Here is a 20,339-nt window from a genome sequence, read left to right as displayed (position 1 = left end):
GAGGTGCTGATTCCAAGTTAGTCGAGAAACGCCACTGTCCTTGAAACTTCCTTCCTTCAGTTGGGTAACCGTGTTGCAGAGGCGTGTTTTTCAGTAAACCACTGAATGTCAGTGAAATCAACGTTTTTTAAGATATTTGAAAGTCCCTTTACGAACCAATGGAAATGCATATAATAGCCAATACACATAATTATATAACATTACAATGAAATAAATACAAAGAAATCATTTAAACATATACTGATTCAGTGAAGGCTCTTTTAAATTCAGATTCCGATTATCTGGGAGTTCGGTGTTTACTAATACGTTTTAAAACAGTTACATACGCTAACCAATACTATATACAGTACATGGAAGGTCGCATTAAGCCTTTGTTTTTTCTTGCTAATGCCGGTACCGGTTTTGTAAGTAAAGGGACATAAAAAGTACAAGGGGGTGGGTTAAAAATATTTTAGACCATCCCAAGTAGCGTGTTTAATAAATTATTCATCTGACAGAGGAGCTGCAGCTCAAATGCTGATGTCAGGAGTTCAGTGCAGCATTTCATGGTGCAGGGGTGTAAGAGGTTTGTTCGCAGCGGAGCTACCTTCCCATCACAGCAACCATACACATGCAAGTCTGGGAATCGAGATGTCTCGCAGTAAACAGTTTTTGTTTTTTTCTTTGGTATTTTTGTACCTGGTTCCCGCAGTGAATCTTAAAAGGATTTTCAGATGCCCTTCTGCGTGCACTTGCTCCAAAGAGTCCATTATTTGCGTCGGCTCTTCATCTGTCCCACGGATTATCCCTAATGACATCAATTCCCTGTAAGTAAATATTGTTCTGTTACACATTGATAGTTATACTCCGCGTCTTGTTTAACATACATTAGTTATTTGCTGGTGCTATCCATGCTTTTGACGACAGCCACTTATCATTTACTGTACATTTTTCGAGTTAATAAAATTGAAGAGACTGATTTATAAATAATTAGACAAAGTGTGGTTTGAATTGAAGTGTTTTGATCGTGTTTTAAATTATTATTATTATAAATTGAGCAGTGTGGAATTTGCCTTTTTATTTAAATTGTATAGTATAGTCAACAACGTGGTAACTGACGTGTCAAGGATATTCACGGTGAAAACCGTATGTACCTTCAAGGGGTCACGAAATGGAATATTAAGCAGAATAACAAGTATTGCTATAACAATTTGACTTTTTGTGTTTCATATTGAAATGTTTTATGTGTTGTTGTTGTTTTTTTTCAGGAGTATTGTAAATGGAACCTTTTCCGAAATTAAGGAGGGGATGTTTTCACATATGCCTTCTTTGCAGCTACTGTAAGTACAAAAGACTTGAAAATATTAAACGAGTACTAAAGTGCTGAGGTGACCGCATGTTAGATCTAATCAATATTTGGAATGCAATGCAATTTAATATCTTTAACTAGACTGCAGAGTAAAACCATGAGCTTTACATGTGTTTTGTCTTTCTGCCAGTAACAATGTGACCTCTCAGTGTAGGAACACTCGTTAAGTTGAAAATGGCAAAGGACTGAATACCAATACGACAGTTTCAATACTGGCTCCAGCAATACTATCGATCCAAGAATGGACTTGAAATATACTATAAAAATGTACTACATTTTACGTTCAACATTTAAACAACAGTGCTTTGGAGCCCTTAACATAATGTGCTGAGAAACATTTGCACATTTTGCTGTCTTTCTTGATTTTCCTACTGTATATCGTGTCTCTTCATTACCATCACTTCAACTTCAAAGTTATTATGTTTTCAAAGAACTTTACCCTAGTAGAAAACACAGTAACACAGTTTCTTTGCAGTTCTCAAATTTAAAGAAAGAAAACTTCTCTGTGCTTCATTTTGCCAAAAAAAGTTCACGAGTTTTGAGAAAAAAAAGATTAAAAAATTGCATAGTATTGCTTGGCGAAAAGTGCTAAGATTTTAAATGACATAAATGCAATATTCAAGACTGTGACAGTAATTGGCAAGAATTTAGACCCAGGATTCTTTTTTTTCTTTTCCCTCCAGGTTGTTCGCTGTATAAGTAATCCTGGAATATGTTTCTGGGAAGCAGTATGTTAATTATTGCTGAGACACCTGCAACCTCGCTGATCAGCCTTTCTTTTTTTAGAAAAAAAAGTTAAAATACACATGGAAATCTGTTATACCCATGCCTATTTAAAATAAAAACATAAGAATAAAAGAAAGGCTACAGATGAGAAGGAGTCATTGAGCTCATCAAATTAACTTAGTTACTAGTAGGTTAGTGAACCAAAGCTTTCATGCAACTGCTTCTGAAAAAAAATGTGATTAGCTTCAAGGAAATCACTGGGTAGATCATTCCAGATTACCACAACATTTCGTGTAAAGAAATGCTTTCTACTCTTAAATTTAAAATTTCCTTCCCCCATAGAAGGATCTGTGTCCTTTAGTTTATTTTGTTGATTCTAAAGAAGTACAGTACATCAGTTCACCTGTCAATGACTTTGATGATTTTGAATTCAGACCCCTGATGACTTAAAGAGGATGTGAATTTAGTCTCCATTCAAGACTAAAATTATTTGGTTCTTTTAGACTGTCAATACATTACATTCCTTTAAACCCTGAGATGGATTTGATTCTTTTTAATCTTCTTTTCTGGATTGATTCCAGAACAGGAATATTTCTTTTATCATGGTGACTACAACTGTATACAACACTGTGATTGAGGTCTTAGTAGCGCATTGTGTAATTTTATCATGCATTGATCTAAATCTACACCTTTGAATTGTATACCCTAACAGTCTGTTTAGCTTTCTATGGTTTCACTAATTCTGTTCACTAGACCAGTGAACCTGGGCCCTTAATCACTAGATGTAACTGGTGCCAGTAACTTAATGTCTTGTTTGATAAAAGCTCCATTTACGATTTCAAAAATACCTTACTGGGTGGTGCAGTGGTGCAATGGTTAGCATTGTTGCCTCACAGAACTGGGGCCTTGAGTTTCATTCTCGACCTGGGGTGCTATCTGTGTGGAGTTTGTATGTTCTCCCCGTGTTCATGTGGGTTTCCTCTGGGTGCACCAGTTTCCTCTCACAGTCAAAAGACATACTGACAGGCTAAGTGGCTTCTGGCTAGAAAATTGGCCCAGGTGTGAGTGTGTGCATGTTTGTTGGCTGTGTGTATGCTTAATGATGGACTGGCATCCCACCTTGGGTGTTTGCCACACTGTGCTCCCCCGCTATCCTTAATTGGATGAAGGCGTTAGTAAATGAATGTATGGATGGAAGCCATGTTATTTGCCAAACCGCTTTATACCATACGGCAAGCAACGAGCACAAGGCAGGGTACACCCTGGATGGGACGCCAGTCCATTGCAGGGCAAGTGAAAGCCAATCACACATGGGGGACAATTTGGAGGCCACAATAAAGGCCAAGGGGAAATTTGGCCCAGACACTGGGATAACTCCCTACTCTTATCAAGAAATTCCCGGGGATCTTTAATGACCACTGAGAGTCGGGATCTCAGTTTAATATCTCATCCGTGAAACGGCACCCACTACAGTTCCCAGGAGGTCTCCCATCCAGGTACTGACCAGGCTCAATCCTGCTTAGCTTTAGTGGGTAGCCAGTTGAGAGCTGCAGGGTGATATGGTTACTGGTCTATGGATGGAAGTACTCTAGTTAAAGTAAATTATTTTCAACAACATCAGCGCACAGTACTCCACACACTCTCCTCAAACTTGATAATTAAGAATATGTGCCCTTATTTCTGACCACAAATCTCTTCATTGATGTTCATTTTATTTAGAACAAACTCAGGTAGGAACAACAGACAGTATGTAATCCTCATGCCAACTAAAACACCTGAATGAGTTCTGAATCTTATTATTTAGTACAAGGTTGGCGCCAATCCCATAAGAGTTCATAAGAATTGAAAGCAAATTTTAAAATAGAAAATTGAAATCAAATAGCCTGTGATTAATTTCTTTACTGAAAACTTGGAGGACACAAGGATCCCTCAAAACCAAGATTCAGATTCAGGTTTGACTGGTTTAGAATATGATAATGATGTGCCGATATAAGCTCCTGTCGTTTTATATAAGTTGCTTCTTCAAGCTCAATGTTTGTCATCTTATATTCATATTTTACTTTTTCAGTTACTTCTGTTTAACTTTCTGCGTATGTCTAAACGAAATGTCTCCAGTCAGGTGTTTGCCCAGTTAAAGTTTGTCTGTCACAGATGGTATCATCTGTGAGCTTGACTAGTTTTAGGATTTAGCAGCTATACCAAAATCTAACTTGTTCAAATAAATGTGGAAGATCAATGGTCCTAATACAGATCCCTGATGTTCTTCACTAATTACATCAACCAGTTTTAGCATACATCCCTAATGCATGCATACTCTGTTCTTTTTTATCCATTCATTAGTTTTCAATTTAAACATATCAAGAGACATTAGCTCAACAAATTGGTATTTTAGCTGAAAGCATTTGTTGTTTTTAATGTTTCTGAGTATAAATGCAATACCTTGAAATTCTACAACCTGCAGTTTATCTTTTACGAGGTCCTGTGAAAACCTAAAATATAACAGTGCCTTACCACACTCTTCATAGTATATCCATTACGTCTGTTGCTTATCTAACAAGGTATAGTAATTAGTAAGATCTGTGTTTTCTAAGTCCATGCTGGCTATCTTCTAGAATTAATAATTAATTAATTATCCCCTAGAATCCTATATAGGATGATAAGAATAGCCATTGTTGATGTGCCCTTACCAATATACTATGTAGCATGATTCAGTTTAGCTCCCTGTTTAAAATTAATTATCTGTGCCCTTTTTACAGGCTTCTTAATTCAAATTCATTCACCACTATAAAGGATGATGCATTTTCTGGGCTTCCACACCTTGAATATCTGTGAGTATTTTACTTAATTCTAAGAGTATAATATATCTCTGTATATTCAGGTAATGTGTCACATCAAACCCATTAAGTTGTCACTGTTAAGACAACAGTAAAGATTTTCATTAATATTAATACATGAAAGAGAGATGGGAAGAGATAAGGGCAGGAACAGAAAAAAAACATTGTAATATAGAGTAAGCAGGATTGATGATAGGATCAAATAAGTTTAGTGCACAAAGTAAATTACAAAAAAGACAAAAAAACACAGTGTTTGGTCGATAGGTTGATTGCAAATACTCATGTAGTTGTGTGATATATATACACAATGGTCTCTGTCCATTGTGTTTGAAAAGTCTCAAGACCAACTTGTTTATTTATACACCTCCTGTAGGTCTGATTTCACAATCTGAGCCTCTGTTGGGAGAAGCTCTGTTCTTTTAAATGTCTTAGACAGGAAACAGTTATGGAAAGAGAGTAGACTCAGTGCATACTGTAGATATTATAAACAAATGGAAAAGCCCACGCATAAAACTCATAGATGTTACTATGCGTGGAGAGCTTAGATGTGACCTTTCCGCCTACCTAGCTACTGTAGCTGTTTTGCTAGCATCTAGGTGATCAGGAGATCTAATTAGCTGGGCATCAACTTTAACACCATGGCTGGGCAGCTTGTCTGTGGTCTGGTCTGTGCTTCACTATTGATTATGTAGAAATCTTTTGTTTTATATATGACAATCTCTTTGAAGATTTTGAATGCCTGAATCAGGTCCTGCCTTAATCTTCTCCATTCAGAACAAAAAAAAACTATTAACTCCGTTAATTTCTTATTAATAACAAAAGTTATTAGATTTTCTTTGGACTGAAAGAAGTAATATTTCATAACATGGTCATTATGAAATGTGCAAAGTATTGTAAATAAATTCTTAGTAATGTACTGCCCAGTTTTAACATAGCATCCCTTGATTTAAATGATTTTTACTGTAGTTTAACAATTTTAACTGTATATCCTCACATGTACAGTATTTTGCATTTTTGTTGCTTACTTGTATTGTCTGGAAGAGGAAAACAATGATTCAACATAAACTTCTTTCCGTTTTTAATCGGCATTTCAAAGCTGTCTTTTTAATGTATTCTTTGCGGTTTATATTATTCCTGCCTGCTCCTAACACTTCCACCTGTCCACGTTACAGTAAATCCATTTGCATTCATTACTGCTCCTTGTCAGCTGAATTCTTATACTATACTATAAGATCAGATAAGATCACTTTATTGGCCACATACAATTTCTGGCATTAGGAATTTGTCTTTTCACATACCTCAACTTGCTCTCCATGAGACACACAGACACAGGGAGAGAAGCTGGGGGTCAGAGCACAGGCTCAGCCATTTATACAGCACCCCTGGAGCAGTTGGGGTTAAGGGCCTTGGCCAGGGGCCCAACATAGTAGGATTCCTCTGCCAGCCGCGGGATACGAACGAGCAACCTTTCAGCCACAGGCGCAGATCCTTAGCCACAAAGCCACCACACCGCCCCATATCAGTTGTAAGTTACTTAAGCAATATCTACAGTTGCTTTACTAAATACATGTTGACATTTCCTGAAATTATTTTACCACATTCATTCTGTATACTTTTTTATTTTTTATTGTCTGCAATAAAAATGCAATAGAAACAGGACCTCTATAATTACTTGGTTTGGTTTTGTCACCCTTTTTACTACATTATCAATTTTCCACCCAAAGGGTACCATATTACCCCTGTCTTGAGTGGCTGCTGAAAGTGTTTGGCTAATGGTCTATAAATTATATCCCTCATTTCATTTAGTACAATTGGTAGAATACTGTCAGGCCCTAGAGATTTGTTTATCTTAAGTGCTTCTAATATCTGCAACACATTTGCCTCTTCTGTGCTAATACTATTTAGGATATGGCCCTGTCTTTTCTCAGTCTGAGGGTTTTTTTAGTAATATCTGAGTGAAACGTTAATACAGTACATTAGCAATTGTTCTTTCATTTTTTAAAGTTTCTCCTTTTTATCCTTTTTATGAGATACTATACTTCGTCCTTTACATAATGGAATCTTGCAGTCCTACAGTTCTGTAGTTCACAGCGAGGTCCATGTACAGTACTGTACATAATGTAGGTCAAGTCTAGGTTCAGATCCATTTTGGATCCTTCAGATACTGTAGCTGCTCCATTCATGGACTACTAGTCATTCTTGTTTTTATGATAGGATGTCAAGGTGCTCCACCTGTATTTTCAGCAAGTGAAATAAGTTCATCTGAGCAAAAAGCACAATGTGTTTGGTATAGAAGAAGCAGAGGCTTACTGCACATCACTGATGCAATAGGATCAAATTAAATTTTATCTACTGTACCTCATTCCCAAATCAATTACAGTACATTATGCATTAGAAACAAATATTTTAAAACATAAATGACAGGAGCAATTTCTTCTTGTTCTGCATATAATTCATTTCATCAGTACCTCAGGTGCAGGGAATGTGTAGAGTCAGAGCTCTAAAATGAAGTGATTAATTATTGTTAACATTTGACCATGTTTAGTGTACAGTATTCTGTTCCAGGAACAATACGAACAAGGACATAGATACTTTAGGGAAGATTTCCTTAGGGACAATTGGAATCATTCTAGGATTAGAGGATGTGGTATAAAATAAAAAAAATGAAAGTTATTGGTGAAGGAGGTGATATTATTTGATAATGATGAAAGAAGAAACATCTTGAAGAAATATACATTTCCAACATTTTCTTCCTCCTTGTTTTGCCCAGGTAAATGCAGAAAGACAAATGTAAAGCTTGTAAAAAAATAGATTCTCATCTGCCAAAAGGATTTTTTGATATACAGTAGGAAATGTTTCAAGATATGAACAGTTTAATAAGATTGTGAACCTAAGGGCTCACAATATACAGTAGATGTACATTTGCCTGGTAGCAGCAAACGAGATTAATGTGACCTGTGGCCATGACTTCCCAGGAGGCTGCACACAATAGGCTGAGCATGATCGAGGCTAGTGTGGGCTTAGTCAGCAAGAGCTTTGTCGGGTCTCTGCTATACACTGACCCCTACAGTCACCTGGGCATTTGCAGGCCTCTGGTTTTGTCAGTAAGGGACGTGCCTCTCCTTCCAATCAGCTGATGTAATGATGCTGCGTGTAATTTTTCATTATGTGTAAAAAGTACAGGATGGAGCTGCAGTGCCCAACACTTGTTAAACTATGAGTGGCTCAAAGCTGAGCAGGTGAGTCTGCCTACAATTCCTGGTTCTCTCCTGTGTGTTATCACGGTGTTTGTAGTTGTGAGCCGAGATTGGAAAAACACACAATTGGCTCTTGCAAATCGCACGAGTATGACAAACGTAAGTGGAGATTTCAGTTTTTTGTTTTAAAAAGGGTAACCTCATCTTCTGTGAAAATAACTTGTTTTTGCTTAACAGATTCATTGAAAACAACAGGATAGAGACAACATCTAAATTTGCTTTCCGGGGTCTTCGAGATTTGACCCATCTGTAAGTGTGATGGTTTTCTTTTTCCCTTTTTGTGACTTGGTGGACTGCTAAATGTTTTTTGTTGGCTTGTATTATATGTTTCTTTGGCTGCTGTTCTAGGTCTTTGGCGAACAACAATATCAAGGTTTTGCAAAGAGAGGTCTTTGGTGATTTGGACTCTTTGATAGAGCTGTAAGTAAAATTCATGATTTTTACACCATAATTCGATATACTGTAAGCTAAATGTAATATTGTATTCAAAAGCACTACTTTTTCTTCTGAATTCCTAGTAGAAAGTAATAGTTTATGTTCAAAATTTGTAAACATTCAACATACTGTGTGGAAGGCCAAACTCAGGAATGATTCAAAGGCATCATCTGGCATTGGTTTATGTAAACTGTATTTTTTCCTGAAAGATTTTCACATCCTTCGTGTACACAGCTGAAAAAAGTAAAAATGCCAATCAACAGAGGAGGCAAATAGCTTACTTGTTCCTCACAGTATTAAATAAATAAAGCTTTTCATTTTGCAGTTTGACTCATTTTTGTTCTTCTGGAAACTATAAGTAAGGAATGTAACTTACAATACGTATGTAGTTTCATATACTGATTTTAAATTAGAGGATTTTTTATTACAGCGCAATTTCTTCATTGGTATATTGTAGAAATCAATTTTTTTATTTTTTTATTTTCTATTAGAATTTTTCACTCCATGTAAAAAGTGTGTAAACTTAATTCCTCCATTAGGCTATTTTTTCCACATACATTGTTTTTACTAATTATTTAAAACTTGAACAGTCATCTTACTCTTGGTTCCCTTGGTGTTACTGTCCAGTATATGAATAAACATATTGCTTATTGGGTTACACAGAACTGCTAGATTATTTTGATTGCAATTTATGTAGGTGGTGGTTATAAAATTGTTATTTTTTGAGAGGAAACACTGTGATTGTGTGACATGATGATCTCAGATGGTAAAGCCTGTAAAATTTCATGTCTGTGCAGAAGGGTTTAAATGTTGAAAAAGGAAGTAAAGTTTTTTTTATTTCTGTTTCACTTCATTAGAGGAAGCTTCCTTTATCCAGGCTTGCAGTTTTTGTTTTTTATTTCTTATTCCAGAGTTGGTCTTAATTTTTCTTTGTCTCTACTTAATTGCAGAGATTTGAGAGGAAATGCTTTGGAATGTGACTGTAAAGCCAAGTGGCTCATGACCTGGCTTAAAACTACCAATGCCACAGTGTCTGACGTGTATTGTGCTGGACCAGCCGAAATGAAGGGCAAAAGGTTGAATGATCTTCCAAGCCTGCACAAAGAATGCACATCTACAGGTAGTACAGCCTATGGCAATGCACTGGTCAGCTCCCAGGACCATAATTCACCATTTATCCCAGTCATCCGTTTGATTATTTGTTCAGATGGTTTGGTTTAAAAAAACTTTTTTTATAAGTACATTGCCATACAGCTGCCAATGCTGCTTGCAGAACTACGCATTGGGTTGAGATAGGGGTCTTTACTGGGTAAGTGTAAGCTGCATCTGACATTCCTGCTTTACTGAAGTAGTTAAAGTGGAAATTTAGGGCCTGTCTGCAGTCTCTGGCCAACACTGCAGCCAAGGGAGTGTACAGTTTAGACATTCAGCTGAAAATCATTGAGCTTGAAAAAAAATGTCACTAGTCATGTCACTTATTTCACTTTGTCTGAACTTTGACCTTGTTGCTATGTAATACGATGCTAAAATGAAAGATTTTTTTAATGATCCTTATTATGATAAGAAATGTTATAGTAATGAATAAAATCAACAAAAATATTCAACAAAAAAATAACACTTCCTATGAAGGTAACATAAAGAACAGGCTTTATCAGCAAGTTGCTAACTGAGTTTTTAGTATCTTACTGAATTGACTGAATGATTCTAAAACAAGTGTTTTTTGCATTCTTGTTTTTGTAGACCTGAATATGATATATAGCATTAATTTATTTTTGAAATAAGGTCAAATTGTATTCCAGAATTCGTGTTCTGCTGTTCTTTTTTGCTAGCACAATGTTCATAAATGTCGTTCACAAAATACCTGCTAATGTCCTAAGTACTACACACCAGTACTTCTGTTTAATGGTTTGAAACTACAGTATATGACACTAGTCCATCACAGGGCACATACTGACAGGGACAACTAATAAACAACTAACATATCCAGCATGTCTCTGGAAAGGCAGAGGAAAAATGTCTTTGGTATAGAAGAAACAGAGGCTTACTGCACATCACTGATGCAATAGGACCAAATTACATTTTCTCTACTGTACTGTACCTCATTCCCAAATCAATTACATTATGCATTAGAAACAAAACAAATCTTCTTGTTCTGCATATAATTAATTTCATCAGTACTTCAGGAGCAGGGAATTTATAGAGTCAGAGATCTAAAATGAAGTGATTAATTATTGTTAACATTTGACCATATTTAGTGTACAGTATTCTGTTCTGCGAACAATACGAACAAGGACATAGATACTTTAGGGAAGGTTTCCTTAGGGACAATTGGAATTGGATTTCTAGGATTAGAGGATGTGGTACAAAGCCAAAAAAAATGAAAGTTATTGGTGAAGGAGGTGATATTATTTGATGATGATATCCAGCATGTCTCTGGAAAGGCAAAGGAAACTGGAGAACCTGGAGCTAATACGTGTGGACACAGGGAGAACGCACAAACCCCACAGTAGTCACCCCAGGAAGGAAATGTAGGACTCAAATGTGTGAGATAGCATTACTACCCTTCTCATCACCTGGCTGTCACGATCGTTACTCCTCCTCTTAAGGGTGCTCCAGCCCTTCCTCGTCTGTCCCATTCCCCACACCTGTTTCTTATTCCAGCCCCTCTTTAGTTCCACCTTTAAAGCCAGACGTAGGCGTTTGCCCGAGGCTTCTCATTGATTTCCGCATCGTGAGAGCCCGGGGTCCTGCCGCGGCTGGCTCCGTTATGGTTTTAGTTTCCTGTTCCTGGTTCCCTGCCCCGCCGGTCCCAACCCGGTTCTGGTTTTAACTTCGGTTGGATCCCCTGGTCTTGGACTAAACCTCCCGTCTTGGATTCCCCCTCTGGATTTACCTTTGGATTGTTCGCCCTGGATTCACTCCCCCTGGACACCTGCACTTCTCGGACATGCCCCCTGTCTCGTGACCCTATTCCTGCATGACTATTTTCCCAATTGTATCTTCACATTCCGGATCGTGTCGTCCGCATAGGGCCCGGAAAGAACTGTTCCTGACACTGGCTTGTAACAATCACTCAAAAACATCATGACTGTGGTATTGTGACAGGCCCCAACCTACTGTATATACCTTAAGGTAACTCAAGGGGCCTGAGCACATCAAAAACTCACAAGGAGTTTGACTGCGGTGAAGAAATGTTTGTTTTTTAGAATAACACTCAAAACTACACTTGCCATGTGCTATTTTAAAACCCCACCACCAGCTACCACTGAGGCCTTTGGTATACCAAACATAACTGTTCACACCCATGTGAGAATGTGTGATTGAAATGAACAATTAATTAACATATATTCACCTCTAGTGTGTCTATTTAAAATGATTCAAGTCCTTTAATGGCCCCTAGAGGCTTGTCAGCTTTAAATTTATGATTATTAAAGAAACACTTAACAGTATAACTTTATAAAACTCTATTTAGACTGAATTTAAAAATAAAAAGGCCCAAACTTGCCAGATAGGAAAGAGCATTATAACATGTAATTTACTGTATATATCCTGTGGCAACACGTTTTTGCAAGCTTGCAGTTAGTGTGTAACAGAATTCTAGTTATATTGTAGATGTACAATTTCTAAGTGAAATTAGGATGCACTCCATAAATAATCACAGCCTCAGATGTTTCTGATAACATCCAATCTCCAGTCCATCTATAGTAAAGAACACATTTTTAATCCCTGTAATCACAGAGAATTTTCTAATTTCACTAGCATTTGGATTAATTAATATGGTTTTCTTTAAACATTAAAAATAAAGCAGTAGAAGAAAAAAATAATATTCTTTATTCTCATTTCTGAAGGATGACAACAATGATAAATGGATTAAAACATAATCTAGCAGTTTTCTGTAACTGTTTTCAGTGACAGTCAGGTAATGGGGTATAAATATGCAGTTAAGGTAGTAGGATCTTATATTTTTTTATTTCAGAAATTAATTCCAGCATCCTTGGTTATACAGTATAAAACCAACTTTTTCAAGTCGAGCCTTGTGCCTAATTTTTGTTGTATAATACAGTACTTGAAAATGTACACATTGACTAAGTTCAAATAATTAATCTCCACTGTCAACTCCATATTATAAACCCAGTATTTGATGACAGCTTTTTGTTTACAAGAAACCTCTTCTTTCTGCCAAATGGAAATCTGCAATCAGGCAGTGAGTTTGTAATTTGCAGCTGACACAGGGTTTGAAGTTCTGATTTGCTACAAGCCCCAGTAATATTTTGGTTCCTGCTTCTCATTCTTTATTAATCTTTATTAATCCAAATCTCGTTTCTGATCCTCTCTACAGACTTTGTCCTCCATCAATCTCTGGCATTTCAGTCTTTGTCAGTGGACACCTTTCATTATAAAAATGATGTCTTTGCTGCCATTGCTGCTCCGAACACAGAAAACTGCATGGTGATGCAATGGGACCATATTGATAAAAATTTCAGGAGCCATGATAATATTACAGGTGACAACTCCTTCATGAGACTAAACCTTTGATCTTTAAGTCCTGCATGCACAAAAATCCTAACATATACAGGTGTGATCACTTACTTTTTAAGAATAATCCCCAAATCCTGAAATGCAAATGAGATTACAGTTTTTTTCATGCATTTCAAATACACACGTCTGCACTCTTTAGCTTTACCAGTCACTGTTATTGCTCTGCTCTGGTTTATTAAGATTAGTTTGCTTGGAAGCTGGCAGCAGGCAATCTCCAAAGTCTGCTTGTCCACTTTTTTTATATGCACCCTTACCAGGTTAAGATGAGTGCAAATGTATGGAATAGTGGATATGTCAGAGGAATGACATGTCTGTCACCAGCTTAAATAACAGCTAGTCTCTGGAGCATTTCAGTAATTAGCAAGTCAAATTATTTAACATCCACTAAACTCGCTTCAGTTAAAATGCTTTATTCTTCAAAGTTGGTGTCCGATTCATGAATTATTATTGTCTTCTTTTTCAATACAGGGCAGTCAATTGTTGAATGCAAATGCGTATTGATTGAAGATCAGATTTTTATCATAGTGGCGCAGCTTTTCGGAGGCTCCCATATCTACAAGTATGATGAAAGCCAGACCAAGTTCATCAAGTTCCAAGACATTGAAGTTTCCAAAATCTCCAAGCCCAACGATATTGAAGTGTTCCAAATTGAGAAGGACTGGTTCTTCGTCATTGCAGACAGCTCCAAAGCTGGACTATCCACTCTTTACAAGTGGAACAGTAAGGGTTTTTACTCCTATCAATCCCTTCATGAGTGGTTTCGGGATACAGATGCTGAGTTTTTAGATTTGGATGGGAAGCCTCACTTGATCTTAGCCAGTCGCTCCCAGATCCCGGTGATTTTTCAGTGGAATAAAAGCACCAAAAAGTTCACCCCGCATAGTGAGATTCCCAACATGGAGGACGTCGTGGCTGTGAAAACCTTTCACATCAAGGGAGAGCTGTACTTAGCTATGACCCGCTTCATTGGGGACTCCAAGGTGCTCAAATGGAGCAATAAGCAGTTTGTGGAAGTCCAGGCCTTGCCTTCCCGGGGCTCTATGGTCTTACAACCCTTCTCCTTCAAGGACAGACACTATCTTGCCTTGGGAAGCGATTACACCTTCTCACAGATATACCTCTGGGATGAAGAGAAAAAACTCTTTGACAAATTCAAGGAGATCTACATCCAGGCTCCACGCTCCTTTACTGTAGTGTCCACTGACCGCCAGGATTTCATCTTCTCCTCCAGCTTCAAGGGCAACACCCAGATTTTCGAGCACACCCTGGTGGATTTGAGCTTGTGAATGCAGGCACTTAACCCGATCTTCTGTGATCAAGCTCATGAAAAAGACTTCACTTTTCGTTTATGTCAGGTATTTATTCATGTTCAATACTTCCTGCATTTTTACTAAACTTTTAATCTGTTGTGGCTATTGGCACTCTTCTAACAACTTGATATTAACACATAATGAATAATAATTCCATTACATTTGAAGCAGGAGACCCTTCACAGCCATTATAAAGCAATTTCATTCTCATTGTAACCAATTTAGGAAGGAAAATGGGTTGTGAATGTCAACTAGATTCTAGTTGCCACATTTCCTATGGTGACATATTACCTCTTCAAGAGCTGTGTATTTAACTCCCTGTGGCATCTGTTATCCCTGCTTTATCGCTCATCATGACTGTATGAGGAAACACCCTCTGGAATACAGTTTGTGCTGAACAAAGAAGAGCCTGACAAGCACAAGCCTTCATAGGTACTCCACTGTTTCCTAAAGCTCATCTTTATTGCACCCGAGGTAAAGAAAAAAGATCCCATTTAAGCGTTTCTTCTTGATCCCATCAGGCATTTTTAAGAAAAGATTTCTGAAAGCCAAGCCTCTAAATAACCCCTAAATTTCTTTAATGATGACAACCAAAGCATACTGTATAATGATGAAGCAGTATATGATACTAGTATTTTTATAGTTAAGCCATACTGTAGCTCTGGAGTGATTGGTATTAGGATTTGGTTAGCCAGGGACACAGGGTACCTGGAGAAAGTGAATTATGATATAACTCAATGCATGGACATTCCTAGCACTTGCAGATAAACAGAACTGCTGTCAAAATCTATTCTAAAAAGCCAATATTTTAACAATCCCTGGTTTAAGAGACTCTGTTTTATATGAATGTAATATCAACCAATTAGGAGTCAACCAAAGCTGGACTTCACTCACTCACACAAACTTTTTCACCTCTCGTTCTAGCACTGAAAGCTTCCTCTTACAGAATTCAACATACTTTTTTTAAGTATTCAGGTTTATCCAGTGTCCATGGGATACCATAATGTTGAAAAGTGGCAGGAAAGACTGCCTGGGACTTTCAAACGGTAAAACACACAGCATGTCAGTGGTGAGTAGTGAAAAATGAATATTCCCCTCACGTGTTATAACTTAATTGATAATACAAAACCAAAAGCAATTCTGTCAGAACAGGGTGTTTTAAAAAACAAATGTAAATCTTTTTAAACCACAGTGAATAGACCACATTCCTCAGTCAATATAGTTAATTATTATATCCTTAACTTCTATTTCTTAGAGGGGAATTTCTCATTTGAACTCCACACCTGGCTACGGGGGTCTGATAAATATATAAGATTGAGGACTTTGAACTAAAGGTAGCTACAGTAGCAGTCCATCAGAAAATGCATTGCTGATACATATATGTTTTACACCAAATCTCATCAGAACGGTAAGCAACATAAAGGATAGATGTGGGTTTTGTATTTGCAAAGGTGGCTATGCACCACCATGCCATCATATTCTTCTGAGAGTAGTAAGGTCCAGTACAGCTCTGTATTGAACTGCAGCTGAAGAAACAATCAGGTATTGTGCTATTGCTCTTCCCAACAAAGAGACTATTGCTCCTGTTGCAAATGTGACATGCCATTCTGAATGCCAGTAAAATTATGCACACAACCCAAATGAATATGCTGCTTGTAAGAGCATGCCATTCGAGACCCGAGTGTTAAGTAAATTCTAGTTTGTACAGTTTTAAAACCTTGAATAATCTATATTAAGGTACTAATGTTAGTACCTGTGTGGAAGTAGTACAGTACAGCATATGGTATTATACTTAATAGTACCATTTAATGAAATATGCAAGTTGTATGATGTAGACATTTTTGTATCATAAAAGATACTGTATATGGATAAAATCTTATTGAATGCTAGCCTTGTAGATATTCTTGAAAAAGACAATAAAGATGCTAATGATTAACAATTTAGGTCTCTTTTTACTTCAATAAACACAGATATATGCACAAAGAACCTACTGGGAATTCAATCATTTTTATATCTTTATAGTATTAGTGTGTTTCTTACATTGACAGCAAAATGGGTGTTTCTTCTATGTTTTAACTAATGTTTTACATTTTCATGTGCCAGCATACATAAGACAAAGACAAAGTAGGGAACATAATAAATAATTTAGCACAAACCATTTAAAGGAAGTCAATACAAAAATCAGGAAAGATTGTATATCTATTGAAGTCCATGAATTCATCTCTCATTCATACAGCTCTAAGAATATTTTATAACTCTCTTAATAGCCTAGACAAGAGATTCAAGTGTTTAGTACACCACTTCAGGTGAACATCCATCATGCTAAATTATTTATAGGAATAATCTGGTATTTAAAGAAACATAAAACAATGTCAGGTTGAGTACAGATGATTCAGCACAGGTGTTCATTTAGCAACATCAGCAATGCATAAATTTGAACAAAGATATACTGTACTATCATTTAAATATCTAATATTGTCATATTAATATGTAAACATAATTAAGTTCAAATTACACCATACAACACTATCAAGTCATACAGTACAAAGAATTGTATATACTGTAATGACACTTCAAAAGTATTTTAAATTGAGAAAACTGCATCAATGATTGCATGGTGTGTTTCATGATGTAGGTTGCTCAAAAATGTTATTAACAAGAAATTGCCCAGCATTAAGTATACTTAATTTAAGTATTTCCTTGAGGTGAACTACTTTGAAGACATCCCAGGTATCACTGAAACTGTTTTTTATTTGTAATCTCTTGGGAGCCGTTTATGTCTCCACACACACTGAAGATTGTCAACAACTTTTCTACCCAAAATAAATTAACATCTACATTTTAATGATTTCATTGCTTTGTTTCTTCATATTTAATTGACTCAAGCTTTTGTCAATCATACATTCCGAATAACTTGTCACTATTGCTACTAGGAATCAGTCTTACCCAATCAGGGTGATACTGTGGTAGTTTGAAAAAATTACAGTGAAGTCACAATGCAAAAAACAAAATATGAAAGAAAACCTTATGCATTTCCCATATTCTACATATTTTAATGTTACTTTGGAAATGTACTATCCATTTTGTTATCATGCTGCTCAATTTAGGCATTATTTTCAGCTGTAAGACCATTTAAAAAAATCATCTCAACGTTTCCAGTCTGGGAGTCAGTTTGCAACTGTATGTACAATCTTATGGAAAACTAAACTTTTTTTTTATTTGTTTTTATTGCAGTGTAAAGAATAGAAAATGATATTTGTTTTTAAGATATATTTCTCTGTGAACTGACTTTATCTGTCTATCGAGTGATTAAAAAGTTGCTATATTCTGCTGACAGAATTGCTCAGGCAAGCAGTCGATGTTTCGTGGCCCATTAATCATTCAGTCCTCAGGCCCACATTCCCACACATAATAAATAGAGCAGGGGTACATTATTGCTTATGAAAGGAGAATCGTGAGCACCTATAAACCTGTAATAATACATAGTTAGTAGCCTGGGAGAAATGGTCAGTATTTAGTAATGCTGACTCTAGAACCATGAAGCCAAAAGCAGTCCTGTAAGTATACTGTATTTCACTGCAGTTTTGGGCAGAACTGCTGTGTACTGTTCTTTTTGCACTCTTACCTTAGGCATTGGAGGGATATTAAAAATAAAGTACAGACTAGAGTGTTGAATTAAAATTGGAATCAAGCAAAACTGCTCCTATGTTTAGTTCATCGGAAGAAAGAATGAAAAACAGTCTCAGAGTATAGAAAAGTTAAATGTCATCATGGATCATCTGTTCCACTGGTTAATCCTAAACATGCATTTAAAGGTATCAATTCATCGCTGAACACTACTCATATTGTTATTATGATTTTATTACTTCATTATACAGTATACTCAGTTATTAAAAATACTCTCACACCTGAAGAAGGGTCCATGGCCGAAACGTTGTGTTTTCTTTCTTCTTTTTTTCAGCATGGAATAAACCTATTACTTGTTTCTTATTAAAAATACTATTATAGTCAATATACTGAGCTGAGTTCATATTGCAAATTCTGAAATGGAATAACTGACTTTATTGGGTCAGTAGCAGTTTATTGATCCAAGGACATTCTTAGAATTCTTCCCAAATGTTCACATTGAAACAGTGTATTTTTTATGGCAGTCTGCTCATTTGACTACTGGATCATTGCTCTAACAAATCACCAGATTTTCTGACACCTCATTATGTAGTATTAGAATTGTGATTAGGTCAGATCAAAACCCTGGAATTGTCAATTGCCTATTGGACAAATTGCTGATCAAACCTTTGGGCTGGAATTCTTGGTCTAATGGGCTCTTGGACCGAACAAATCAGCCACAGACCACTGTAATGAATGTTTCACGTTTGGTCTTAATGGTGTCTCCCTTGACAAGGTACGGTACAGTATATTCTGTCTGAGCACACAAACACCGCTTGAAATGCTACACACAGTGAAGAAGTGAATGAAAGTGAGTTTATACCTCTTTATGTATAAAAATAGTTTATGGAAAAACTGCTTTGAAAAACTGAGTTTTTATTTAAAGGAAACATTTCACAGTGCTGGGGCCCTAGGTTCAATTCCAGTCCTGTGTGGAGTTTATATGTTCTCTCTATGTTTGTGTGGGTTTCCTCTGGGTGCTCCGGTTTCCTCCTGCAATCCAAAAGTACTGGTAGGTTAATTGGCTTCTAGGTAAATTGGCCCAAGTGACTCTGTGTGTATTTGTGTCTGTGTGTGCCCTGCGATGGACTGTTGTCCTGTCCATAGTGTATCGAGCCTTGTGCCCATTGCTTGCTGGGATAGCTCCCCCGTGACCCTAAATTGGAAGGTGGTTAGAAAATGGATGGATGGAACCATTTGAAAACATGGCTCCTAGGATGGTGCTCTTGGCATTTCAGTTGACTTATGAAAAATAAACAGATATAATTACATTCTTTTGATGTTTCTGACATTTAGGAATTTGAAGGTGAAGATAATGTCTGTTTTGCTGTAAACTATAGTACAAAAGGAAAACTGTCAATGTTTTTTAAACTACTGAGTGAAACGGCTAAAACATATCTTAAAATCAATACTAATAACTCCAAAATAACTCCCTTTAATGTAGTTAATGTAACAACAAATATGCACATCCGCACAACTAACATAAAATACAAATAAAAGTCATTTAGCACTTGACTGTCTTGATCATTCAAAAATTCTAAGCAAATTAAACTGTATATTAATACAAGCGGAAAACTAATCAAACCACATCTTATCAGACCATCATTTTGGCTAAGAATTATGACAGTAACTGCTCTGATGTTTTTGTCTGAGTGCAAATACAGTTACTTTCTTATAGAAACATAATTTAATCATTGCAGATAACATATATCCGATGCTGTGCATGAAGAACTAAAGGGAACCTTCGAAGAATAACTGTAGAGCTGTACTACCTAAAACACGTACATTTACCTTATAAAATGAAATATTTCTCAGCATTAAATTCATGAAAATAAATAATCGTACTATCATACTTTCATTTGAAAAAAGAATACAAAACAATTTTTAAATGTTAAAATGTATTAGAAAACTGAAACATGAGATGGAGCTCTTGAGCAAAATACAAATTAAGTGAAGTCTGGTGCACCACCTCGTGTTCAAGAAAATCTATTGCAGTTCCAATAACTTCAATGGACACTACAAAGAATAACTAATGTCATAAACATGATTGTAAATGTGTTTCATTCATTCATTATCCATTACTCCAACATCCAATAGACCATTGGTTCCCACAGAAATTGAACATCTGTAGAAGGACAAAAAACACTCACTCTGCAATTGTTTGTTAAATTGTATGTTTATTTGTGGGTAGACAAGGGTGGAAGTAGCTCAGAAAACTTACTGC

General features: G+C 36.5%; 1 protein-coding gene across 1 annotated transcript; it reads left to right on the top strand.

Moving 5' to 3' along the window:
• Positions 1-532: 532 nt before the first annotated feature.
• On the top strand, positions 533-16,388 carry lgi2a (leucine-rich repeat LGI family, member 2a). The gene is made up of 8 exons (XM_088913474.1): positions 533-806; positions 1,248-1,319; positions 4,831-4,902; positions 8,343-8,414; positions 8,514-8,585; positions 9,551-9,720; positions 12,940-13,104; positions 13,608-16,388. Exons 1-8 carry the CDS (start codon positions 631-633, stop codon positions 14,423-14,425), a joined length of 1,617 nt encoding a protein of 538 aa, XP_088769600.1. The 5' UTR covers positions 533-630; the 3' UTR covers positions 14,426-16,388.
• Positions 16,389-20,339: the final 3,951 nt, after the last annotated feature.

Source organism: Atractosteus spatula, chromosome 1 (assembly GCF_055471065.1).
Source record: "Atractosteus spatula isolate fAtrSpa1 chromosome 1, fAtrSpa1.hap1, whole genome shotgun sequence".
Lineage (NCBI taxonomy): Eukaryota > Metazoa > Chordata > Actinopteri > Semionotiformes > Lepisosteidae > Atractosteus > Atractosteus spatula.
The sequence above is the reverse complement of the archived record's forward strand: the minus strand, read 5'-3'. Positions and strand labels throughout refer to the sequence as shown.